This window comes from Copadichromis virginalis, linkage group LG10 (assembly GCF_057382275.1).
Source record: "Copadichromis virginalis isolate Kocher_CV1m ecotype Utaka linkage group LG10, C_Virginalis_male_GT1.1, whole genome shotgun sequence".
Lineage (NCBI taxonomy): Eukaryota > Metazoa > Chordata > Actinopteri > Cichliformes > Cichlidae > Copadichromis > Copadichromis virginalis.
The window spans coordinates 31479334-31506962 of record NC_140627.1 but is presented as its reverse complement, the minus strand read 5'-3'; the positions used below and the strand labels follow the sequence as shown (position 1 = coordinate 31506962).

The window sequence follows — 27629 nt, the reverse complement described above, 5'->3', positions numbered from 1 at the left end:
GATGTATATTCTTCAAATATAAACCTTGACAACTTAAATTTTGGAAGTACTTAAACGACCACTTGAGGCTAGCTGCAAAAGTAAGTCCAGTCTTAGAGAACCATATATTAAAATGCTGAACTTGAAAGCAGAAATAAACATGTTTACAGCCTAGTTAGATCTTATAAAAGGTGATTTTGATTGTTAGAAAAAATCTCCCCTTTTTATGTCAACTGTGCATGATATTTTAACCTCCTAGGACCTGGCGTCCACATATGTGGACATCACATTTTGGGTTATTTAGACCAAAATACTCAATTTTGCTCTACAAGGGCCTGATATCCACTTACGAGGACATTATACTGCTACTGTTCTATCGAAATTTTAAACGAATATCCTCATATGTAGCTCTCATTTTTCTTAGAAACAAAAGTTAGGTAAAAAAAAAATCTGGTAATGCTTTGTTTTTACATTCATCAGGTCCCAATCAGCCCAAATATCAAAGAGAAATTAAAAGTGCATGCCGTGGAAGAGTTCGGGTCTTAGGAGGTTAAAAAAAACAACTTATCCTTTAAAATGAAAAGTTATGACTTGGACATGGACACTTTGAGTGACAGGTATGTGCTGAATTGGTTGCTAACTGTTTGAGAGGTTTCATGTTCGAGGTACCGAGTTGGACTTCTCTTCTGTGTTTGTGGTGTTTTCGTTTTTAATGTGTTATTTTTTCTTCTCTTTATTTGTTGACCTATACATGTGTGTTTGATAGGTAATGGTGAGCAGGGGAAGCCGTTCCCTCTGACAGAAAATGACAGAGTCGACCAAGCCTACAGGGAAAACGGCTTCAACATTTATGTCAGCGACCGAATCTCTCTCAACCGCTCTCTCCCTGACATCCGCCATGAAAAGTGAGTTGCGTGTCTGTGTGTGTCTGTGTGCACTTCAGGTAAATGGATGCACTCCAAAGCCAGAAATCGAATCTTCTGAGTTTTTATTGAATACTTTGGATTTCTGATGTAGTCATCCTCTCCATTCAAATGTTGTTTTTCCATGAATGTCCATTTCTTTTAGACTGGGTTCTGAAAATAAGCAAAAGCAAGCAATATTTTCTTTTAGAATTGAAGGCTAAATTGTTCAGAGTTAAATCAGCATGTGTGCCCTCATTACTCACCTTGTGGGCCTCTTGTATCAAATCTACAATGAAACTTTGGAAAATGAAGAACAATTTTGAACATAATGTGTTTTTTCCTCCATTTTATAATGCCTTCAAGTCCAAGAGGAGCCTGAAAATGATTATGTGTTACTGACATGCATGTCTACGATTAGATATGACAGATGCCACTGCATGGATTATTTGAACTGGTGTCTCGCCAGAAGTGTTTATAAGAAGCCAACATTTTGACCTATTTAATAAAGCCCAAAGAATCAATTCATCTTCTCAGGAACAGCAGGTCACAGGGAGCATGTTTGGTTTAGTGTTTGTCAGGGATTACTTCTGGGGCTTTGGTACACCAAGAAAAAAGTGGAATTTAAAAAAAGAGAGAGAAAGAAACAAGAACCTGTCCAGACTCCTGTGAACTGTGTGCTTCCTTCAAGCATAGACTGGCATTGTGAAAGACCTTTAATCACAGCTTTGCTTTTACCTGACGAGAACTTTCCACTGACTCTTGACCCTTCCTCCTCCTTCATGTGGAAAGCAGCTTTGAAAGGAAGCTTTCAAAGCTGCTTTCCACAAGGACTGTTTCTTTCTTTTAGTGTTTGTAGAAGCCGTTCTTTCCTTGACCTGCCACATCTCTTGTGATGACCTGTGTTTTCCTGCTTATACTAAACGTGAATCTATCATCACAAAACATCCCCGCATAGTAAGCTAATTTCTTATGCAAGTATGCACTTTATTTCCAAATCCAACTGGTGTGGATCTACACAAAGAAAGAACGAGTAAAGGTACACCTTACACAGGTACTTATTCTGTATTCTGAGCAACCACATTTAGTCTGATACTATTCACAGTTACTTTCATACCTATGAACACTCTCTTCCGATTTGAAATCACTATGTTTGAAGTGTGTTTAGATTTAGGAAGGTCATAAAAACTTCAGGTGTTTACATGACAGCTGCTGCAGTCATCTTGGTTTCGTGGGGCTGTAATTGAATTATTAGCATGGTAATATCTTAAATGAAGGAGTGTCATTGATTACTGGTGTTGCTCCAACTGGCTGCCATCATTCATCACTCCTGTGTGACCAATCAGACAGACACACCTGTACCCAACCCCTCCACCTGGTCTGCCCTATAGGCACCATCTGCCTCTTAGTGATTGGCATGTTGTCACTGCCCCAGAGTCACCCAGTCCCAGACCTGAGACTGACACATTCGATTTCTGCACACTGAAAAGATTTAATTGAAGCACACACTTACTCCTTCCCCTTGTGGAATTGGACAAGGTTTGTTAAGATTCGTCGGCCAGCTGCCTGTCGATCAGTCAGCCTGCCTGTCTCCCAGTGTTCTTATTTGAATGAATAACACGCAGGCTGATGTTCAACACAGACATTGATCGACTGACACAGTTCACTACACACTTACACTTTCTCTCTGTCAGAGCAGGAATATAACTGTCCTCTTATGATTAACACCTCTGCAGGGGTCCTGCCTCTTGCTGCGATGCTAATGCACAAGATGGAAGCTGCAGCCCATCGTCAGAGCACATGTTGCCAGCTGATAACTGCTCTAAGTTCAACTGTCCCTGATACAGGAGGAACGTGTCGGTGACATTCTTGACACGAGTAATTAAGTATGTATTTAGCAGCATATCTGAAGGTCTTTGCTTTAGAAAATGTCACAAAGCTGTCATCCTAGCTCCAGTTTATTCTCTTTGATCACATGACTACCTTGGAACACATGACAACCATGTAAATATACATGATGAGAACAAATTTGTAACCTTTTTTTATGCAACTCTCAATTAAAGATTAGATCATTGGCTTTAACCAAAAAGCTTCAAAAACAATTGATCTAAAATGATGGTTGCACTTTTAAAACATCATGAAAGTAAATGTGAAAAAATGAATATAACACTACAATCTCTGATGTAAAGTCCACAATACCTCCTGAAGACCAACAGCAGACCAAATTTTCGATGTTTGTAAATCTGAGCTGATGAAAGAAGCTCTTATTGGATGGATGAAGTTTAACAGTAGAGACATGAAATTTACTTTGAAGTTTCTCTGTCAAAAAAAAGAAGAAGAACACAAAATAAACATGTGAATATAGTCAGATTCGCTCAGCCGGTCACTTTTGTGAGGCTCCGGCTTCATCACAATCTATTAGATGTAACTAACTTAAAGCGTTCCTGTCACAGTGCCTAACTATTGTACTTGCACAGTCACTGCTTGGTATGTTAAAGGAAAGGTTTCTAGTTCTTAATGCTTCTGTTTCACTGACTAAACAAGGCTGGTAAAATTACTGACAGGCAGTGGAACACAGCCTTGTTTTTCCCTATTCATACTGTGTGTTCCACATGATATGACTTTAGGTCTTTTGTTTCCCTTTTCTTTCAAAGACTAAAACCTGTTAAACTCAGCAGTTAAAGTATTCCAAAAGAAAAACTCAAAATTAAGATTAGTTTTGTAACAATATAGACTGATGTCTCATTTTTCTGTTAAATGTAAAAGAATTTAGACACTTTTATTTCACTTCAATGTTTAATTAAATAGTGCTGAAAGTTCTACAGTGTTTTTGATAAGGCCAAAGCCTATTAACATCCCCTTAGTGATCATGATCATGACCATAAAAACTAATTTGTCTTTGAAAGCATGATAAGGACTTGTTTGATAGTTCTCACTGGATTGACTAATACTTCGAACAATGAGAAAGCGAAAGGAACTCAGTGAAGATCTAAGAAGGAGAATTGTGAATTTACATGAGGTTGGAAGGTCTTTTCAAGACATTTTTAAACAACTGCTGATTCCAAGCTCATCAGTTCAAACAACTGATGAGTACAGGTTACAGGTTATGTGGATGTGTCACTATGTCTGGGAAGGCTTCCAGAACTCTGCAAATTGTCACCCAGTAGTGCTGGTACATTGCATAAATGGAATAATAAATGACTGCCTTCAAATTCTTGCAGGCTAGCATTACACTTCTAGAATGCTCTTCTCAAAGCTCCAACCTCAAATTTAAATAATCTACCAATTCTGAAAAGAAGAGTGGCCAAATATTCAGACAGAATTATGCCAGCTTGTTGATGGCTAGCAAAAATGTCGGGTTTTGGACAAAACTTGCCTCCTTACTAAGGGACATTCAACCATAAAAGAGGTCTCGGATGTTGTTCCTGGGATCTGCTGGAGCCACTCGTCTAGCTTTGCGGTCACTCCATAGAGTGCTTTGATACCACTGGGACCACTGTTACCTTCGCCCTCCACATCTTCTCGAGCTCTTCTCTGAGCCCTTGGTACTTTTCCAGCTTTTCGTGTTCCTTCTTCCTGATGTTGCTGTTTTTCGGTATTGCTACGTCTATCACTGTGGTCGTCTTCGTCTGCTTGTCCACCACTACTATGTCCGGAGTGTATTGGAAAGCAGTCCTTGAAATTGTTTTCTGCTGTTCTTTGTTTTCTTCTTACTAAGAGGTGAACAAATGCAATTGTCTCTGTAATAGCAGATGATAGAAAGGGAATTGAGTTGAGCTTTCAGAGAAAATTGCACCTGTATTTCAGTGAAATGAGTAGAGCTGCCATCTGCTCACCATGCCCATACACATTCATTTGAGTGCTGATATATATACATGTTCTTTGTGACCTGAGATGTACTGAAGAGACAAGTGTGCAAGAAAAAGAAAAAGGCAGTATGCAGGATATGAATAAGATGCTCTTGTCCTTTCTTGAATACGCTGTGTTTATATATGTATTTGCAAGTGTGCTACATCTATTTCTATTTTGTCTGTGTACGTGTGTGTGTGTCTAGCTGCAGACAGAAGCTGTATGCAGAAAAGCTTCCCAACACCAGTATCATCATCCCTTTCCACAATGAGGGCTGGTCATCTCTGCTAAGGACTGTTCACAGTGTGCTCAACCGCTCTCCCCCGCAGCTCATCACAGAGGTCATACTGGTGGATGACTTCAGTGACAAAGGTAGTGAGAGCTTCTCTAAACTCTGAAAGGTTACAAAGAACACTAAGCTGTAAAAGCCCGATATACCGTGCTGTGGGAAAGGATTTGCCCTCTTTCTGACTTTGTTTCTTACATATTTCTCACACGTGCAGTAAATGCAGTATTTTAATCTTACTTGTCTGCATGGGAATGAAACATGGAACTTGGGAGTTTACATACAATCTTTCACCTTTTTTAACACATGAATGGGAGTATCGAGTCGAGATGTTGTCCCCAGTTCCTTTTTCTAGACTATATGTAACAGATACTTTCTTATAACTTTTCTGTATTTTTGGTCAGAGTGTGCACACCAACTAGCCTTCTTTGAAAGGCCAGATGATAAAGATGATAAAGCAGATGATAAAGATGCTGGTTAGATGAGATGGTTAGAGATCACGATATCCCTCAACTGTCTGAAATGTTATGTTTTCACATATTTCTCAGATAATATCCTGAAGATTTTAAGGCTGCAAAGCAGCTTCCTTGAGCAAGACACTCCATCTTAAAGATCAACCAAACAGTGTTTTGGTATTTGTTCTACTGTCATAACTCTACCTCAGTTATGCATTGATGTAGTTCCCAGCAAATACCGAATAGTTCCTGTTCCTAATGAACATCTGTTCACCCGTACAACATAAGGTTAACACATGATTGTGATTACATTCTTATAGAATGTCTTCATTTAAATTTATAATTGGCATAGGATTAGCAGTATACATTTGGCTTTGAATGTTTCTTCAACAGCTATTTGTGGTAAATGTGTTCTGCTTATCATCGCATAGATTAAGGTGTCTGTGTGTGTGTCTGTGTATGCATTTCTGTGTGTTTCCTCTCACTCTTTCATCAGGCCTTTTAAAGTGTTTAACTCCTTGTTAATTAGCGCTCTTTGTCACGGTCCTTCGTCGAAGGATGTGTTTACCTCTCGTCTCCACGGTAATGAGATGTTCTGCTGCCTCAGACTCATTTAAAGGTTACCACCCATCAGAGCTCCGAGACTAAACCCTCCTCCTGCTGCTGCCAAGTGGAGTGGAAACAATAACGATTTCAATGTTCACGTTTCTGGACGCTTAAGTCATTTCAATCAAAAGTGTTATTGTGCTCAAATATTTGTATAGGTAAATTAAATGTTGAGTGGATTTCAAGCCTTCGAGTTTTCCAAAAGATGACACATAATTAGAACCATTCAAAATCATCAGTAGTCCTAATTTCAGTTTGGCAGGAACATGTTTTTTCAAACAAAATCAAGATGTCCTCATAAATAATGCAACACACATATTTGTGATTGCGCTGTTTCCTTGTAACCTAAGAAGCCAGAGCAGCTGAACATCCAAAAAGCAAACAGAAACTGAAATCACTCCATTTTCAGGGTCAAGCTACCCACAAGACGCTCCACGAGGTCCTCTGTCAAGGCCCTGTGGTTTTATTATTTATTTATTTATTTTTGGTGTAGTCTGGCTAATCAATGTTACAGATGCGCAGCTGTACAAACTCCATTGTGTATAAAGCTATTGATGGATCAGTATCCATTTGTTTTGATACATGTTGAAGTTGTGTTCCAAAACATATGGCTAAACAATAAAAACCATACTGGTGTTTTGTTGTGATACAGCTATTCAGAAAAAAAGATATGATAAGATTTTTTTTTTTGAATAAGTGAAGCAGTACATTAAGACTGTCTCTTAGAAGCCCTTGTAAATTGGTTTTTAATTTTAAATTGACTTATAACAATCCAGTGAAGTAAACTTTGAAGTAAAAGATGTAATAGATACATACAAAACATAGAATAGCTAAGACCTTAAATGTGTCCTATATCATTCCCCTCACACAACCTGACAGGTGGGAAGCAAAAAAAATTTAGTTTTGTGAAGGGAAAAAAATGGGATGGGTGTGAGCGCTCATGTCATCAGGATTGATGGGAAAACATTACACAGCCACGGGGAAGGGTTTTAACCTCTGCAGACCGTCTGCTCTGACGTTCCTTCTAACCACTACTGTCATTTGATAAGAAATGAGTTTGGCAGCAATTAAGGCTTAAGAGGCATGAGGCCAAAGTGAACTTCAGTTGCTTCAGGTTTCTGGTTGAGTAGTGTTACAATGTCAAAGAGAGTAATCCTGGACCGATTCTGTGCACACACGAAACGGTGTCAAGCTTTAAACCCTCGTATACAAAAAAAAATATATGGAGAGGAGGAAGAGGAAAAGTCATTTAGTCTGAAGTAAGTGTGGTTCAGACTTATAAGGTAGTTATTAATTTCTGGTTCACACATTAATTTTATGAAGCTCAAAAATAACTCAAACTAAAAATGGAGGATGAATCAATGATACCCACGTCAGGTGTTTTGTAATCGCATGTGTATGGATGAATGTCAATTGATTATTGTTAAAGTGAGTATAAAGTAAGTTTTAGGATTTGTGTGGTAAACATGGCACTTAAAAATAAGAGAAAGTGTTCCTAAAGAAGGCACAAACAAAATAAATGAATAAAAAATGAAAAGTGTGAGTCAAATCACAGTCCGGGGTGTGTGATACCTGTTCACATCAAACTCCCCACGCAAGGTTTGCTCATTTTATATTCTTTTTTTATTCACCAACTTAAGTGTGGTAAAATTAAAAAAGCAATTATTGAACAAGGTTAAAATGATGTTCAAATCCTTCCCATCACGTTTGGGTCATAGGCTACAACAACACACACATACATAATTTATGATTTTGTTGAGTGGGAGGAAAGGATGTGGAAGTTATTCTCCGATCACCAATTTTCATCTGAATGAAGGAATAAAACAGTTCAGCTCTGTCCACTTGTTGGTTAACAATGATAATTTTAGTAATAATACACATTTAAAAATAATCATAACAATTATCTAAAAACTGAAACTATTTTTGGTAGCAGTTTGCAAAAATTAGGTTGAGCTACTTTAAGGGTTTTTAGCCGGTTTAATGAGGTTGTATATAGCACAAGTATGACTTTAAGATGCGTAGAAAGGCAAAGTTAACTCATCCTTATAGCTTTTTTTTTCGGCTTCCTGTTTTGAAAATTGATAGGAAATACAAGGGGATCTAATTCTCATTCACCAAATAGTAGCCAATCAGTCTGCATGAAGGTATAAAATACACACTCACAAACAGATGGTATGAAACCCTCCAGGTGAGTTCTGTTGATGCCGAGTTACCTCTCTATGCTTAACGGCAGCTACAGAGCCTGCAGTCATACTAATGTGGTTACTTCAGTCTGTACCAGCATTTCTTGTAACAGTTATCCTGAGGCAAATTAAAACATGAGGAGGCAGTTATTTTTAACACTTTGAAGTTTGCCTGCAAGGTGTGTAAGATTACACATGTTGTAATTATAGAAATGACCCCCAGTTTATATTAATGCAATCATTAAAGGATCTCCCTCAGCCTTATTTTCCACATGAGATTATCGCTCTCTTATCAGTCTGCTGCAGATGTTTGTAGTTGTTTACAGTCTTCCAAGTCACTTTTGCATTGACCAGTTTTCAAATATGAGTGGTAAGCTCATATTTTATATATGTATATAATTTGAAGAAACTAGAAGTAAAAGGTAAAAGAATTCGTGGTCATATAATTGAAATCCAGCAAAGAACAAGTAGTTCCCAGTAGTCCAGTTCCTTGGAATTGTGAGCCTGCTTGCCTTTCAATCCCACTTATTGGTTCTTGCACTTGGGCTACAATCATCTGATTTCAGTTTGTGTATCAGAGGAGGAAAATCCAGTTGTTAAATGAAGACGTAAAATCCCTGCTTCTGGGGCCAAACTACACTGCATTCATTAGGGATTAAGGATGTTGTCTTTTTAACGTGTTTTAACGCTTGTATCTTGTTCTATTTAATCTGAACAAGGCCCTAAAAGTAGTCAGTGATCACTGTTGGCCTCTCTGGGTTTTTATTATCATCACTATCAATTTGAAGTACGTTTTAAAGCCCAGTTTTTAGTTACTTCTACAAAGTAACTACAGCCCATCTGCTCATGGTTTGCCAGACATTAAATATTTGAACTGGTCAGAAAGGAATCATTCTGAGGCTAGCAAGGATTTGAATGGATACATGAAGCTGAGGATCAGGAGTTTTTCATAGCATGTAATTCAAACCATGCAGCAGTATATTAATGTATTGTGGATGGACTATTTCAGTTCTCCTGACTGAAATTTGGTGTGTTTTCAGCATCTTTTTCCTGCCATGCGAACCATGCAATTGCATTTAATCATAGCTCAAAAAAGTTAGCATTCATCCTCTAGCTTCACTATGCTAATGTGTTTATTATATTATCCTAACTCGCCACCACTTTACACACCCTTATTATTAGCTAGCCTAACTTCAGTAACCCTACAAACATCACTGTTGCTTAGTTTTCTGTCTTCATTTATGTCCAAAGTGATAGCAGAGCTGTACGTTTTAGTTTTCACAAATCCCTCAGTCAGAAGTTGTATATCATCTTTAGATGGAAACTAATAAGCTAAATCGTTAAACTTCATAAATTTTCATGGATGCCTGGATGTTAAAACTTTATTGTTACACTTGGTAGAGCAACCGCAGTGATCAATATATTAAAGATGAAAGAATTCAGAGGGGTTTTTTTTGTTTTTTTTTTCTGTCTCAGTGATCGCGTAGTGTTTGAGTTTGGGAATTGAAGAGGAGTTTGGACCCAGAAGTGATGTTAGACTTAAGTGCTGGACAGCGTGGAGATCAACATTACTTTTATTTTAATTGCACAAAAAGAAGAGAATGCAAACAGTTGCACAACAGTTAGAGTTACACAACTTCTGTTCCCTGTAAGCACCATCACAAACATGCTAAGGTAGCTAGAAAGCATGCTAAGCTAGCCAAGAACCCAGAGTGACAAAGCTGAGTGAATGCTGAGTGAAGCCCAACAGCCAGACACTGAACTTCAACAAGTAACAAACTGATGAGCAGTCAGGCTGCAGGCTCCATTTCTACCTGTTCATGTTTCTATAGTAGAATCACTGTGGCGATCGCTTTGAAGTCTCTTTGTGCTAGTTTTCATCTTTGCTTTGTGCTGTCGGTTTTGTGTAATACAGAAACTGAGAAAAATCATATATGTGTCCTCATTAGAATAAGGATTTTTACTTGTGTGTAGGAACATAGCCTATAGGTTTATATTGTTAAATGGTAATTATAAGGCAGTTTGTTGAGGTCATTTTACAGAGTAAGTAATTTAGTGAATAGTATAAAGAATTAGCTTATCCTGAGAGTAATTAAATACCCAAATGTATTACTTTTAAAACAAGTGTTCTGTGTAATATATGTAATAATTACTTTTTTGAGTAATGATATTGGGATAACATTTTGCTATGAGGCACTACAAGATATGACGGAGCCTCATCATTCACCAGTTTCATTTTTAATTCTGCCTTTTATAGTAGATAGAACAAATATAATCTCATTCCAGGCTCAGTATTCTCATTCCAGCATTGTTAGGAAAACTGATAAATTGCAATGGTCCACCCTAATCTAATCACTAAACAGCATATGACATCAAAATAGCTTATGGACTATTAACACTGTGAAATTTTTCCATTTAGAGTTATAAAGGATAAAAGAAGACCTCCAAGCAACTCTCACGAGTTGTGCACTAACGCCAGCATTAGCTGCCATCTGTTTCATGGCACAATAACTTCTTTTTGTCAGGTGGCATTTATGTTGGAGAGGTATCATAGCAACAAGAGCTCCAGTGGTATGGTTAGAAATTGGGTGTGAGGGTGAAGGAAAGCACCATTTCACTTTTTTGAAACTGCCAAAACTTAACTGCCTTCCAAGGAAAAGGTAAATTTCCATGAAATAACCCCCTGCTATCAAATAGCAGTGAAAACATCAAGAGGCAGCACCTTCATTTTCTTTTTATTCCCTTAATTTCCGCCCTGAAGCAGATTTTGTGCTAAAGCATATGTTACCTTCCTTGTATATGGCCTTACCCATTGTGAGGGAGCCAACCTCCAGTCTCTCCTCTCTTGAATTTCTTATTTTTAATTTAATTTAATTTAATTTTTTATTTAATTTTTTTATATCTATTTTTTACATTTCTTCAGATTTCAGTTGAGGACAGGGCAAAAATGACCCCCCCGCAAATCAACCTCTGCCTCTCTCAACCTCTCATTGTTACCAGTCCAGTATATCCAGTCCAGTCCAGTAATTGTATAAAATGTGACTAAAATAAAAAAAATGCAGTAATTTGCAGAGCATATAAATATTCATCTAAAAGATCATCTTTGACAGGCAGATTTTCTCTGAAGAAAAGATGTGCGGAAGTTCACCAATCTGCATGTGCACCCAAACAATGTTAAAGGATATCTGAATAATGTCCTTCAATGTAAAATTGTGAAGAGTCTGAGAATCTGGAGAAATATCTGCACACAAGGGTCAAGGCCAGAAATCAAAATCGGATGCCCGGGATCGTCAGGCCCTCAGTCGGCACTGATTTTTTTGGGGGTATTTTTGTTTTGCTTTAGTATAAGCTCTGCTTATTTCATCAGGACAATGCTAATCCACAAAAAATACTAGACTACAACAGAGCACAAAAACTCACCTAAAATAGGTCCACATGTGGCTCATGTCTGGGATTAAGTAACCACACCTAAGTAACCAAAGGGTGGTGGCTAAGGCTAAAAGCTAATCAACATAAAAAGTCCATATAGTTACATTATCATTAGAAGTACTGAGTCAGATGGATTCCGACATGATTATTTCAACATTGGAAATCGATTCAATTCTCCAACTGTAAAAAAGTTCAACAGTTTCACCTCTGCTGTGTAAAGATGGTTTCACTCAGTAAAAGGTTGAATTATGTCGCTTGCAGCTTAGCATTTGCGGTTGAGCATGAGCGATGAATGCTGCTGGTGGAGCCCAAGTCATTTCACGGATTTATGGCCAGACATGGCAGGGAAAGTAGCTGTAACGTCTCCCTCTTTTTCTCCCTCATTTTCTCTCTCTCTCTCTCTCTCTCACTCACACTCACACTCTCTCTCTCACACACACACACACACACACACACACACACACATGCAGAGAAGAACAAAGAGCTGCCTCCGTTCTCCTCAGATCAAGGAAGAGAATCTATGGAAGACAAAGAGAGGAAATGCATGTACAGTATGTCTGCTATATGTAAGCATTACAACAAAGCTCCTAAATCTGTCTTTATTTCCAACTGTAGTCACCATTACAGCCTAAGGGTCAAGCCCCACCTCTGCTTTTCATTCTTGGACTCTTCATTTGGCTTTCTAAAGCTTTCTAAAAAGACAGATTGCATTTGTTAGGGCTAGGTTCTATTTTTATGTTTGTTTTTGTAAGTGAAGCAAAAATTATATCTCTTTATAATTTGCATAGTCATTTTTGAGAGCATAATTACTTCAGTCAGAAATAACAGGCCCGAGATGTTTCAAATTGTTAGAGAGGTGAAATGAATCTTTCGTGGAGAGTTCATCAGATATACAGGAGACATCTATCTCCAGATACACATAGATTTTTGATGAATATAAATGCAGACTATATCGATCATCTTTACACATGCCACACTGTTCTGATTAAGTGGATGTGCATCAATGCAAGTTATTATCTGGCAGTATTTCAATAGGAGAGACTATTTTAAAGTAAAAATATCCATCAATATAACTTTTCAGTAGGTAACTGGAATCTGATGCGATGCAACATTTTAGAACAGAATCGCATTTGAAGGCAGGACCAAAGGGAAATTTGGATGGGACGCCCCTGATAGCCTGTGTGATTTTTAGATGGAGATGAGGGTTGTATGACAGACAAGCTGTAAGGAAAGGGCTAATTGGCTCACAAGGAGAGGTGACATACAGTGTTGAATGACTTTACTTGATAGCATGGAAATTGGGAATAATAATAAAAAATGTATCCATAAATTTAACTCATATCTCCAAGAGGAATGAAGATGGAATATGAGAAAACAACTCTTCCTGCTTGCATATGTGTAAAAAAAACTACCTGAATTACATTGAGTGTAACTGAGTTTCCCCATCAATGGTCATGACAATTTACATATTAATGTTTAAGAAACTGATCTCACACCCCACTGTTTGTTAGTGGTTCTAGTTTCAGTTTATAGCTTTTCAGTTTTTAGTTACAAAGTACCGTAATGTCCATAATATCATTGAAAAAACTTTTGGTAATTTTCAATATTGCCACTGGTTCATGACTTACGCTATTTTGACCTAAAACCAAACAACCAATGGGTTATAATGGGTTAATAAACTTTGAATGTTCATTTGTAGCAGAGGAGTGTGTACTAAAACCTCAACCCAAAATCCCTAATGTACTACCTTTTTAAAAAAAAAAAAATTTTAAAACAAGAACTGTTACAACCTTGAAAGAATTGCTTTTAGAGTTTAGTCATCCACTTGTTCTCCTATTTTTCGATGACTACTGAGTGGAGAAAACAGATGCAGTAGAAAACTTTTCATCTCATTCTAACAACTACCTTGGGTAAACTACTTGGCATGTTTTGATAGGTCTCCCACTGTTGGTCCAAAAATAATCTCTATGGTCAAAGAGAAAAAGCAGCTTCGAATTATTAAGTGAAATTATTATAAGAGAGAGTAATGGCTGTCAAAGAAACCTGAATAAAGAAACTATCTGAAAACTCTCTAAGCATGATTATGAGTGAAAAATACAGAAGATAAAACCTAGCCTTGAATTGCCTTACAGCAAAACTGCGTCATCGCTCTACCCTCTTGATCCATGTCTACCTGGAAGCTCTTTCTGATGCTCTGTTGAAATCCTAATAACTGACCTTCTGTGCGTTCCGCTCATGTTCCGCAAGCTTTAAACTGTAGAGAAAGCGACCTGCAAAGCCTCTCCAGTCTACTTCCACTGGATGGCAATATCCTTGCCAACATTGTCTTGGCAAAAAGCCTCTGGTACTTGTCCAGCTTACTCTCAAAAACCTCAGCTATACAATCTTCCTTGCACATAGTTAATTTTATCAGGGCATGCTGTTTGAAGCCACTAACAAAGTTACAATGTCTGGTTGCAGGGATGTTGATGTGATATGTGGGAGAAGCATAAGTTGTTTGGTCTCTGTCACTTTCTGCAATTCTTTTGTAGTGGAAAGAAAACCAGTGGCAGCTCAAGATTGGAGTTTCAGTTTCTCCTGCCTTGACTAATATTACCTACTTTATGGGGAGACAGTGGGGCCTGATTATTATTATGGCTGAGAAGAGTCCCAGCAATTGCCATTAGCATCTGGTGATGGTCCAACCGGTAGTGACCCTCCCCTAGGGCTTCTTGGCAGCTGGACAGGATGTGTTTGAGTGGACAGGAAAGTGTTTCAGTCAAGGTTTGTAGGGCAAGGTAAGATGTCATCTACAGCTTGGATTGAAAATTTTATGCACTGGGACTCTGCTCACCAGATATCTTTTCACATTCGATTACGTTCGTCCATCTCATCCAAGCTACCTGCTGCTTCAGGACTGATTTAGACTTCTGCAGTGAAACTTTATAAAAGTCTTTTTAATCTAACTGTCATTGCCAGCATTTATGCTTGTGTATGAAACACTTGTTAATGACCTTGTGGTTATGTCCCCAGTATGGTGTCAGCCATGAAAGAAAGAAATACAGTGCTGGGACATAGGTCTCTGGTTTTGTTGTGATCATTTTTTATTTCCTCTTAGCAGCTAACATATTTGACCCTCAAGCTTTTCCTTTTCTTTACACTTTCCCTCATGCCCATTCCAATACTTTTCAGTCTCCCTCCAGGAATTTGCTGACATCTGTGAGTCCTTATTTTGAGGCAGTGATTACTACTCTCTCACTGATCCCCTTGTGGAGAAGCTGCTGGAAATACATAGGAGTACACAGTACGCAATAGAACAGGTCATTGTGGGCTGTGCTGACATCTCGACATGTGTAATTACATTTCTTTGGAGGCACACATTAGTTTGTGGTGTAGATTGCATTGCATCATAGGGTTTCAGAGATGTTTGTCATTAGAGGAAAACGGGAAACCTGAAAAAGAGTGGCATACACTAACATGTACCTATGACATAGATTTAGCACAGAAATAAATAAAGTAAATATTCCATGTCATGCCTGCCGTCCTGTTGGTCCCATTGACTTTAAGGTTATGTGACTTAATGTATATTCAAAGTCTAAATTTGTGGGTTTTAAGCCTTACGTCAGGTGTGTGTCAAAATATAGCGGGGCAGACAAGACTAGATATACAGAAAGGTCTGATTGTTGATGTGGCACAGGTGAACAGTTTGGGGACTAACAAGGCAAGAAGACAAAGACCATGCAAGAAGTGACAGATGCACAAGAAGACCGCAGATTAACAGAGGAATACAGGACACATGATTTAAAAAAGAGAACATGAAGCAACAGGTGAATATGCATAAAAATGAAGAACAGTGCAAGTACGCTTAAATTTTTGGTAGAGTCACTTTTTAAATTCTTTTGCTGCTTTATCAGGTTTGACTGATGATTCACCACATGCAGGTTTTTTTGAGTGACAGTGAAAATAAAGGTAGAAAATTTTGACTGATGAAAATGCTTGTTGGTTGTCATCAGGAGTCTGTTCTGTAATTTCTTCGGCTCTCTTATTAATACTCTGTTGCTTTTTTCAGTGACATTGATTTTTATTCTGAATGAAAAGGACTTGTGTCTCAGAATTACAGCCAGAATCAAACCCCGAGTTCTATTCAGTGGTATCACAATCTCACTGCACATCAGCTACTCTGTGATGGAGACCTGCCATTGGCAGATTGATCGTCCAATTATTTCCCCACTTTCTACTCCCTGATGGGATCAATTGAGCAAATCACTGCAATACTTTATTTCAAATAAGGAGTGGCCTGTACTCTGTAACTATGCAGAGCGACTTTTGATCTATCTCCAGTCAGATGTTGAGGCGGTCTGGTGGTCACATAGCAGGGCTTCCACAGCAGGCAACAGTACAGCCTCCAACCTGCAGCAACTGTAGAGCTGACCACAAGAAGCCTGCTGCTAAGTTTGCAGAAATATGTCACTGACAGATTTTGATTGTGTTGCGATGGAAAATGATTCCCAAATGTGCCAGTGTGGTTTCACAGTCCTGCCAGTCTCAGCTGCTTGTTGAATGAAACCAGAAACATTTTTGCACCTGCCCAGTTGCTCTTGTTGTCAAGATAAAGCAGTAAATAAAAGAAGGCCCATTTTTCTGCCGGCTGGAATGATGACAACAAGATAGAATCTGATGCTGTTTCATGTTGTTTTTTTAATACTGTGAGTCCAGCCAAAGAAAAATGTGACACTAATAGAGTCTGAGTGCTGAAATGCACCATGTCTCAGTTTTTCCTCTATCTTTATTTATTTTCGTTATAAAATTCAACAGCCTTTCAAATGTGTTTTCTTGTGATTTGATTTGTTTGTCTTTTTTTTTTTTTCTTTATAAGAACGTTCTGGTGGTGGATGGGTTCCCTCAGTACTTGTGTTTGTTTTTATTTTGTGTGTATTTGGATATTTTGTTGACATGGTTGGTTACTAATATTGCAAGCTATTAAACATGGCGCAGAACAGCAAACAAGAACCAACTTGGGCTAGAATGAACTGGACCATTTTCAAAAACATACAGAATTTCTAACATTGTTTCTTTTCAGCAAGTCGACTGAAAATCAGAAAAATAATAACATGTAGCTGCTCTTCAAGGTTTTTATAGCCCAGATTAGCATTTTGCTAATTGTAGTTCAATTCAGGTCAGTTATTTATATAGCGCCAAATCGCAACAACAGGTGCCTCAAGATGCTTCATAATGTAAGATAACAATCCTACTGTAATACAGAGAAAACCCCAACAAGCAAATGGCCCCCTATGTACAAGTGCTTTGGCGAACGTGGAAAGGAAAAACTCCCTTTTAACAGGAAGAAACATGAGGCAGAAGCAGGCCCAGGGAGGGGCGTCATTCTGCCATGACTGGTTAGGGCTGAGGGGAGGAAAGTGTAGAGAAAGTAAGTTATCCTATGTGCAATGAGTCAGTCTCATTATGGTATGCCGATTAGATTACGTGATAAATCAGCACATACTTGTATTATATAATGTTTGAAAGTGGTCATTCTGCTCGGTCAGTTTAATGGCAATCCATCTATTTGGATCTATTATCCATCTATCTATTTGACTTTCACTTGTGCACGTTACAGATGATCTAGTATATGCTAAGAGGAAAGAGCGAGTGACTTTAGAGGTAGGCTGTAAAAAGTCCACCCAATCAAAAGCTTTAAACTTTCCTTTTTTCCTGTGCCATTCTACGTGCTTGATCATGGACCGTTTTCTATTTTCTCAAGATCCATCCATCCATTCGCTTCCGCTTATCCTTTTCAGGGTCGCGGGGGGCGCTGTAGCCTATCCCAGCTGTCATAGGGCGAAAGGCGGGGTACACCCTGGACAGGTTGCCAGTCTGTCGCAGGGCTAACACATAGGGACAGACAACCATTCACACTCACATTCACACCTAGTGGCAATTTGGATAAGCCAATTAACCTATCCCCACAAGCTGCATGTCTTTGGACGGTGGGAGGAAGCCGGAGTACCCGGAGAGAACCCACGCAAACACGAGGAGAACATGCAAACTCCACACAGAAAGACCCCGGCCTGATGGTGGAATTGAACTTCTTGCTGTGAGGCAACAGTGCTAACCACCGTGCTGCCGCTTTCTCAAGATCAAAAATTTTAATTACGATTATTTTCTTGGGTCTTAATTATTTGCACTAGATTCCAAAGCAATATGTCCTGGAGTTTTTAAGACATTTGAGGTGGTACACAGGCTGACTCATGCACCTTCTGACCCACTGACATTTTTTGGCTATATATAGAGAGACAGATACTGGGGCGATCGTGGCTCAAAGAGTTGGCAGTTTGTCTTGTAACCGGAAGGTTGCCGGTTCGAGCCCTGGCTCGGACAGTCTCTGCCGTTGTGTCCTTGGGCAAGACACTCCGCCTACTGGTGATGGCCAGAGGGGCTGATGGCGCGATACGGCAGCCTCGCTTCTGTCAGTCTGCCACAGGGCAGCTGTGGCTACAACTGTAGCTGCCTCCACCAGTGTGTGAGAGTGAATGAATAGTGGAATTGTACAGCGCTATATAAATGCAATCCATTATTATTATTATTATTATTATTGTAGATACAGTATATAGATTTAGCTATGGATATTATATAAACATTACTGAATACACAATCAGTTAAAATTTTGGAACAGTCTAGTTAGATTTGTTGTTTTGGCTGCCTGAGAAAGCTACTGTCAGCAGTGTCAAGCTACAGTCTTATCAACAGTAGCAGCCTCACCATCATGATGGAGCAGTGGGGAGAGGAAGCAATGGTGATGAGGAGATAGGAGATGATTTATGGGACAGGCAGCGATGGGGGGTGACTAAAGGGGGAGAAAGAGGAGGCATTGCAGAAACACAGAACAAATTTTGCCATGTTTATTCATTCAAGTGTGTGTGTGTGTGTGTGAATGAGGGTGAAGGGAGATAATGAGGTAATGGCGCTCAGTGAAGTGTGATGGAGATACGCGGGAGAGAGTGATATGAAGAGGGAGGTTGAGAGGGAGACAGACGACAGAGGACAAAAGCAGCTAATTGAGTGTTGCCATTTAGAGATGTGGAGCCATCACTGGGAGCTGATCAATTCAAACGTCTTTCTGAAGAGGAGACAACCAGATAAGTCATGCTTACTGTGTGAAGACAAACTAAATGAAATATACTGTAGCGCTGCTATTGTATATGCTGGCCTCTGCGTTAAGTTATAAACCTGTAAAATGTAGTCTTGGCCTGCCTTTTAAAGCAGCATACCATATTCACTTCTTTTTAAGCCAACCTTTAGTGCCTTCCTTTCTTTGCTGCTGATTGAATAAGTGATATGTTCTTCCTATAACTAAATTGAGCTCTTCTAAAAACTGAAAAACACAAGTACAGAAACACAATTTCCATCCTTACAAAGCAATGGGGAGGAATATTTGCCATCATGATACATTTTTTTTTTTTGTTTGTTCTCTCTTTTTCAAAGTAGTAATGTCATAATATGGACATTAAAAAAACGTTAAAGTGTATTTCTTATATCTAAGTAAGACACGATCAAAAATGAATGAAGTAAAAAGGCTGATGGTGAGTTTAGAAACAATATGATGAATGCACACAAGAGTCTTGTGGCAAGATACAAGGGTTGCTTGTTTTATATAAATAAAGCCATTCCTTGTACAAACCCACATTTCTTTTGTTATATTTGTTAATCTCCAGATGAGTGATACTCATTCTAAACAAGTTTTATTTTCACTTGTCATTCCCACTGATTTTTTTCATATCTACTTAATAAAGTAGCACATTTAGATGGAGCTTATGAAACCAGCAGACTTCCAACTCTTGCACAATTAAAGGTTCAGATTAAAGATAACTATGAAGAGTCGTAAAAACAAGCTCTCAATTCTGAGATTGCTAGGGTCAGTAAATTATGCAAGATTGTTGTTTGACAATTTTTCAGCAGATGCTAGAAGATCTGTGGAAAGCCTACATAAGCCTAACAGGCTTTAATACATACAGTCTTAAAGTATTATTATTATTATTATTATTATTATTATTATGTAACCTTCTTTTAGTAAGATGCTATTGTGTTTACTTTCAGTTACACAAGGATCTCTTTTATTACTTTTGCATTATTTTTTTCAGTAAGTTATCATCTATAATAAAAGCAATTTTTTTCTTACTGACAAATCTCTGTCTTTCAATCTTTCAGTGAGGTTGTGCTTTGAAAAGGGAAAAAAAGGAAAAAAATCAAGTTGTTGTGTTTATCTGTTTTAATTTTGATCTTAGATAATAAATAAATAAAAAAACAACTACACATCACAGTGGGTAATTTGTATACTTTTTTTCTTACTGATTTCTGACAGTTATGGTTTTGTCAATGTACTTTAAAGCTGTTCATGTACTTCGATGGCATGCCTGTGGCAAGAGTAAACTCTGTTTTTGTAAGGACTTGAAGGACACTGTTTTGCAATGGAAAACAGGCTGGTTCTGAGCTCCTTTGTGATTTCTTGCCGCTGTGGCATCTGAACTATGAATTCCTAAAGTAACAAAAAATGTTCTAAAAATACAATGTTATTATCTCACAGTCCCAGGTGCCATTTAAAAGCTTGACACCCGATTATTGTCTGTGTGAACCTCTATTATGTTATTTTATTCTTTCCTGACTCTGTGCTGATTTAATCAGTTTCTTTCCTGATTGCAGTGTGATAGTGATCAGGACAGTGTGACAGTGTGTTGGTGTGATTATGCTCTAAGATCACTGATTTTAATAAAGATTGAAATTGTATTTGGTAGAAAAAGGAACTTTTAAAAAAAACCACACTTGCATCTATAACTTGTTCCCGATGCACTGTCCTATGCTGACTTGTTAAAGGGTTATGCCATTGACGTAAAACATGTGGTTTCTTGAGGGCCCTTTGGCATCACATGTAAAGGCACTGAATACATCTGAAAATAATTTTCAATGTGCAAAGTTTACAATGTGAAAAAACTTAATGTTGGCAAGCTGTTGGTGCCAAGCAGCAAAATGTGAAACTAAAATGTGACTGAAAACAAAGTGCAAAAGCACAAAGCTCGCAAATGAGACAAAATCTGTGCTCCCCTGCCTGTGAAATCTTTGACTTGCAACCAAACTTCTGCCATCTAATAAGGACTATCCATCCATCCATCCATCCATCTGTCCTCATCCATCTGAATATCGACTGCTAGCTTTTTCTGCAGCCAGCGTGTCAGGTCCCCAATGAAAAGAAAACAGCTTGTGCAGATGTGTACCACACCCTCAGCCTTTGACAAATGGAAGTATAAAGGCAGCCATTCTTCTGTCTGTGCGCAGACTGTGTTCAGGATGTATCTCACGTCATCAGGCCAGACCAAGCTCCTTACTATATAAAATAAATAAATTAATAATTGTATTCTGGTTAGTCTGTCTACATTGTTTGATCTACTTTGTTTGAAAGCAGTGATTGCTGCCAACTGCTGGTTTACAGTGAGAATTTATTTGCTCGTTGTTATTGGTAACAGAGGCTTCTTCAAATTTCTTAAAGGCATACACCACCAATTTGGCATTGCAGCAAAGGTTGAAATCCCAGTAGACAGTTTAAGTCTTTCAAACTTGCTGCAGCAGAACAAGAGGTGTTGTTTTATTCATTCAGTGCATTTTCCTGACTTACTTTCCTCACTTCAGCCCTAGCCAATGCTGACTCAAGAAATTACTTAAGGAAATTCATCAGGCTTTCCTCGGAGTAAAACAGAATGTGAAATTACATGCAGATCAGCGAAACACTGGTCGCAAACTTGACATCATTTGTTTGCCGTGCACTTCCTCGTGCTTCCTGTCCCTAACAGTGTGGCAAAACTGACCTACAATAGGCGCAGCCACTCCCTTGAGAATAATTTATTTCATGAGAGAAAATTGACAGAGTGTGATGGAGTTCACAAGGGCACTGGAATATTTTGCTGGGGGAATAAACAAGCGGCTCCAGTCTTTGGTGGTGTGCCAGCGCTTCTAGGGATTAATCCACCACCCTGAAAACAGCTCAGTGTGCCATGTTGGACCTGCTGTGTTTCAGCATTAATTGATTTTTTTTTTTTTTTAATCCATTAGAAAGGATGTTGCTCGTGTGTGGACTGCAGTGTTGTGTGTTTGACTTTGAGCTCATAGGCCCTACGACTTAAAACCTGATCTCTCTTCGGTGCAAATATTTTTTTTATTATTTCTTTATATATACTTCATGAGAACATTACAATATTAGAGTGCTAAAATGAAAAATATCCAATAAAAAAGTAACCTTACTTAATAGTAGTTATTTTTAGCTTTCAGAGGTTTGTGTTTTAGGGGGCGGGAAGGGTGTGTATGTGTTACATCTTGGTTACATAAAGTCAGATATTCTTACGTTTTATTAAGTGTTAGTATCCTTTAAAACAATGATTGCAGCCTTTCTGGAATTCAAGCTAACCCATATCTATATGTGAGACAACACTAGTTAGTAATTGTAATTTCTGGGATTTCAGTTGAGCAAAGATTAGTGAATTTACAGATGTTATAAAACAATTCAGCAAAGTGATGGATTTGTGGGCTATCATTTTATTTAATTAAGGCATTTTAATAATAACAGTACAGCTAATATATTCAAAGGATAATGCAGTGACTCACTAGTCCTATGAGGAGGCTCCACTTGGTCAGTGTTGTTTAAGTTCATGAACCAAAGTAAGACAAACATAATCCACAAGTTTATTCTGACACATTTGACATTTTAACCTCATGTCATCACCGAGACGAAGGTACGGTGGCTCTGAGAGGTCAAATGCACTGCAGCGTGAAAAAAACACCAGCTAATAGATTCTATAAAAGCACACAAAACACAACTGTTTTTTTTTTAAGGTCACAACAAAATTAAATAAATACAAAATAAGAAGAAAGCTCACAAAACACAAGGGGAGTCTTTTGGGGGAGAAAATAATGTGAGGGAGCAGCTGCAGAAGTGACAAGCTGTTAGCAAACATGCTTCTACAATATTATATGAATCATGCAAATAAAACACACATTAACTGTATCTTTTCACAGATGAACCCTCTGGTCTCACTTCCACAGTTGTTCCGTCACGTTATTGTCTCCCCCAAAAAAACCTCTCCTTTTTTCTGCTTTTGCAGCATTTTTCTGTGTCATGGTGTTTTCTTAAGGTGCAGTGTGTTTGACCTCTCAGGGCCACCATACAAAAGCCTGAGGGCTGCTGTCATGTCTTTCAACTTCTAAGCACATATTCATGTTTGAGTTTGGCCCTATGTGAGATGATGAAAGATGGCGGGAAAACTCCAGGACTGTTCATGTAAAATGTGTGTGACAGACTCCAGGGAGGTAAACTAACAAAAATGGATGGATAATATCACGGGAGTTCAGGTGGAATCCACTCTGTGCCAAATAAATAGGCTGAACTCCTATCACCAGCCTGCTGTATGATGAGTGATTCATGCCTCTGCTGTATACACTGTGAAATGGCCCCAACGCCTCAGCCTTCCAGTTTCCTCTGCTTCACATTCTAATAAAGACTAATGTGTTTGCCAACATCAGCTCACTCTCATTAGAGTGATTAATTGCCTCCTTGGTTATGGTAAACAGTACGAGCTGTATCACAATTTATTGAGGGAAAATTAACCAATCATAATTAAATGCTCTGATCTGTCTTCCTCACCTCTCCCCATACAAGCTCTCTTCACACATGGGGTGAGTGTTCTTTGATTAATTTTGCCTCGGTTCCTGTCATTGGAAGGATGATGTAAACGTTACTTTGAGCGGGGTGAGTGTTCATAAAGAGCAAGAGTCAGCCTTTTAATGGTCAGTAGTTAATGGGTTGATTTATTGCATGAGCATAAAGTGAGGAGACTCTGCTTTTTCCTCTCAGTTTGATGCTGACCTTACAGAGACCTTCCGCCCTTGTTGCAATGTCACATTTTATAGGGTGTAGGTCAGCTGCTGTGTAACATGGGCTGAAAGTAATGATCTTCACTGCAGTCCAATGGAAGGCAGGAAGGGGAAACAACAACATGAAATTCAAGGAAGGGCAGAGAGAACTAATTTAGGATTAGTTTTTGATGGAATAATAAAAAGTAAAAGTCTTCAAACAGCAACATCAAAGTGGGCAAAACATATGAAGTAAATGTAAAAAATACAGCAGCATATATACATCAGATTAGTTTGATCCATTTGTATTAAAAATAGAATAAATATAGTTAATCAGTTGTCCAGTCAATAGCTGACTGCATAACCAATAGTTGTCATTGGTTACAGTGCAAAGAGGATTTGCTTGGAGTTGCAGATCAGTCAAAGTCTTCACCAAAAGGATATAGAACATAAAGGCATAGACTTTATACGCCATAGTTAGCCATTAGCTTGTGAAGCTCTCCCCTGAAGCCTCAATGTTAGATGTAAATGTTGGTTTCTATCACTCAGAAGTGACCATTCTCTGAATGTCACTCATCAAAACTGGATTGACTTGCTTTTTCAAGTGAGGACTGCAGTTTTTCATTTGCTAATAGCATTTAGCTATTCAAATAAGTAACATAGTACTTCTTGTTTGTGTCATTCAAAGCATCATTCGTGCAGTAAATGGTGGCTATATGGATCGGTGCAAAGACAGTATATATATATATATATATATATATATATATATATATATATATATATATAAACACCCAGCACGCCCCTGCGGGCGGTTTATCCTTCAAGCTCGGGTCCTCTACCAGAGGCCTGGGAGCTTGAGGGTCCTGCGCAGTATCTTAGCTGTTCCCAGGACTGCGCTCTTCTGGACAGAGATCTCCGATGTTATTCCCGGGATCTGCTGGAGCCACTCGCCTAGCTTGGGATTCACCGCACCTAGTGCTCCGATTACCACGGGGACCACTGTTACCTTCGCCCTCCACATCCTCTCGAGCTCTTCTCTGAGCCCTTGGTATTTCTCCAGCTTCTCGTGTTCCTTCTTCCTGATATTGCTGTCATTCGGAACCGCTACATCGATCACTACGGCCGTCTTCTTCTGCTTGTCTACCACCACTATGTCCGGTTGGTTAGCCACCACCATTTTGTCCGTCTGTATCTGGAAGTCCCACAGGATCTTAGCTCGGTCATTCTCCACCACCCTTGGGGGCATCTCCCATTTTGACCTCGGGACTTCCAGGTTATACTCGGCACAGATGTTCCTGTACACTATGCCGGCCACTTGGTTATGGCGTTCCATGTATGCCTTGCCTGCTAGCATCTTGCACCCTGCTGTTATGTGCTGGATTGTCTCTGGGGCATCTTTACACAGCCTGCACCTGGGGTCTTACCTGGTGTGATAGACCCCAGCCTCTATGGATCTTGTACTCAGAGCTTGTTCTTGTGCTGCCATGATTAGTGCCTCTGTGCTGTCTTTCAGTCCAGCTTTGTCCAGCCACTGGTAGGATTTCTGGATATCAGCCACCTCCTCTATCTGCCGGTGGTACATACCGTGCAGGGGCCTGTCCTTCCATGATGGTTCCTCGTCTCCCTCCTCTCTCTTGGGTTTCTGCTGCCTGGGGTATTCACTGAGCACTCGGTCAGTTGGGGCCATCTTCCCAATGTATTCTTGGATGTTCGTTGTCTCATCCTGGACTGTGGTGCTGACACTCACCAGTCCCCGGCCCCCTTCCTTCCTCTTAGCGTACAGCCTCAGGGTGCTGGACTTGGGGTGAAACCCTCCATGCATGGTAAGGAGCTTTCTTGTCTTTATGTCAGTGGCTTCTATCTCCTCCTTTGGCCAGCCTATTACCCCAGCAGGGTACCTGATCACGGGCAGGGCGTACGTGTTGATGGCCCGGATCTTGTTCTTACCATTCAGCTGACTCCTCAGGACTTGCCTGACCCTCTGCAGGTACTTGGTGGTTGCAGCTTTTCTAGCGGCCTCTTCATGGTTCCCATTCGCCTGCGGGATCCCCAGGTACTTGTAACTGTCCCCTAATTTCCCTCGGGATGAATAAAGTATTCTGATTCTGATGTCTGCAATGTTGCCTTCTGGTAGTTCAATCCCCTCAGTTCTGACTACCTTCCCTCTCTTTGTTACCATCCGACTACACTTCTCCAGTCCGAACGACATTCCAATGTCATTGCTGTATAGCCTGGTAGTGTGGATCAGTGAATCGATGTCTCGTTCACTCTTGGCATACAGCTTGATGTCATCCATGTACAGGAGGTGGCTGACAACTGCTCCGTTCCGTAGTCGGTATCCGTAGCCAGTCTTGTTAATGATCTCACTGAGGGGGTTCAGGCCTATGCAGAACAGCAGTGGGGACAGAGCATCTCCTTGGTAGATCCCGCACTTGATGGTGACTTGTGCTATGGGCTTGGAGTTGGCCTCTAGTGTTGTACGCCACATCCCCATTGAGTTCCTGATGAAGGCTCTTAGGGTCCCATTGATCTTGTGCAATTCTAGGCATTCTAGCTTCCATGTAGTACTGAGGCAGGTTATTGGTCGGTAGTTGGAGGGGACCGGTCCCTTCTTGGGGTCCTTGGGGATCAGGACCGTCCGGCCTTCGGTTAGCCATTCCGGGTGTCTCTCGTTAACTAGCAGCTGGTTCATTTGTGCTGCCAGACGCTCGTGGAGTGCAGTCAGCTTCTTCAGCCAGCCTGGTGCTGTCCAACTCTTCATACTGGAGACCCTTTCTTGGATATCTGCCACTGTGATGGTTACTGGACCCTGTTCAGGGAGGTCGCTGTGGTCTGCCCTCAGATCCACTAGCCACTGAGCATTGCCGTTATGGGTTGCGTCCTTCTCCCATATGCTCTTCCAGTATTGCTCCGTCTCTTATTGTTCCCTTGCCACTGAGAGTACACCTTTGCTGGTTCTGTGGAGAACAGCTGGTTTATTCTCCTGCCTTCTATCTCTCTGGTGTACCTCCTCAAGCGGCTGGCCAAGGCTGTGAGTCTTTGCTTGGCAGTTTCCAAGGCCTCAGGTATGGACAGCTTGCTGTATTTCTTAGGCACCTTATTTGTCGCACCTTTCTAGCCTCCTTCTCCATGGAGGGTACTGCCCCTTGTCGCTGTTCAACTTGTAGCCAAGCATCTCACTGATGCCGTATTGTAGATCAGCTTGTTAGTGTCGGTAATTGTGGTTGTAGGTATTGCCCGTAGTGCTGCATTAACATCATCTAGCAGACCTTCTGAGGGTACTTCACGTAATCTTGGTAACCGGCTACAGGGGATCCAGGTTTCAAGCTTGGCCATGATCCTATTTTTCAGGTCAGTTCCTCTCGCACTCAACGATCCTTCTCCTATCGCACTTGGGGCTATGTACCCAATCTCGGGTGGGGGTGATGATATCTCCCCCCTGACCTGGCGTCCTGACTCCTCCTTGCCGTAGCATTTGTGTTGTACCTCGTCAATCTCTAGCTGTGAGAGCAGTCCCTTCTTTCGAATGTTGGAACACTGAGCTACTAGTTGTTTCGCCGTCATTGTGGATGTTGAGTGGATGCCTTCTTGTTCCAGTAGCCCACTTTTTGTCAGGGTGCCCTGGTTCCTCAACACCTGACGCGGACCTTGTTGATCCGGGCGACGTCCGAGCCGGCATGCCTTCATATTTATCTGTCTCGCTCATGTCTGCGGTAGGCTTGCTTAGCAGAGGGGGTCTAACCTTAGGACCCTTACTGGATACAGACGCCCCAGGAAGGAATCGAACTTGCGATACTCTGTTCCAAAGGCGTGTAGTCTAACCACTACGCTATCCAGCTGCTATATATATATATATATATATATATATATGAGTTTTCTTAAACCCTACGACCATCTGCGAAGAAATACAGTTTCTGTAAAAAATCCATAACCATTTATAATCAGTCGTGTTAAAATACTCTAGTAGTTTACAAATTAGCCTAACAAGCAAAAGATCCCCAGCTTAAGCTTGGGGGGAAATAGGATTGTTTCAGGAAAGGTGAACAGGTGAGACACCGAAAGATGCAAG

The 27629-nt window shown here is 39.9% G+C and overlaps 1 protein-coding gene across 1 annotated transcript in view; it reads left to right on the top strand.

The window, feature by feature from the left end:
• Positions 1–27629, top strand: part of LOC146700804 (polypeptide N-acetylgalactosaminyltransferase 10-like) — a 90108-nt gene that overhangs the window by 28986 nt on the left and 33493 nt on the right. Inside the window, exons 3-4 of the mRNA XM_085471049.1 lie at positions 746–884; positions 4936–5102. Coding sequence (XP_085327175.1) covers positions 746–884; positions 4936–5102 — 306 coding nt within the window. The remainder of the gene's footprint in view (positions 1–745; positions 885–4935; positions 5103–27629) is intronic.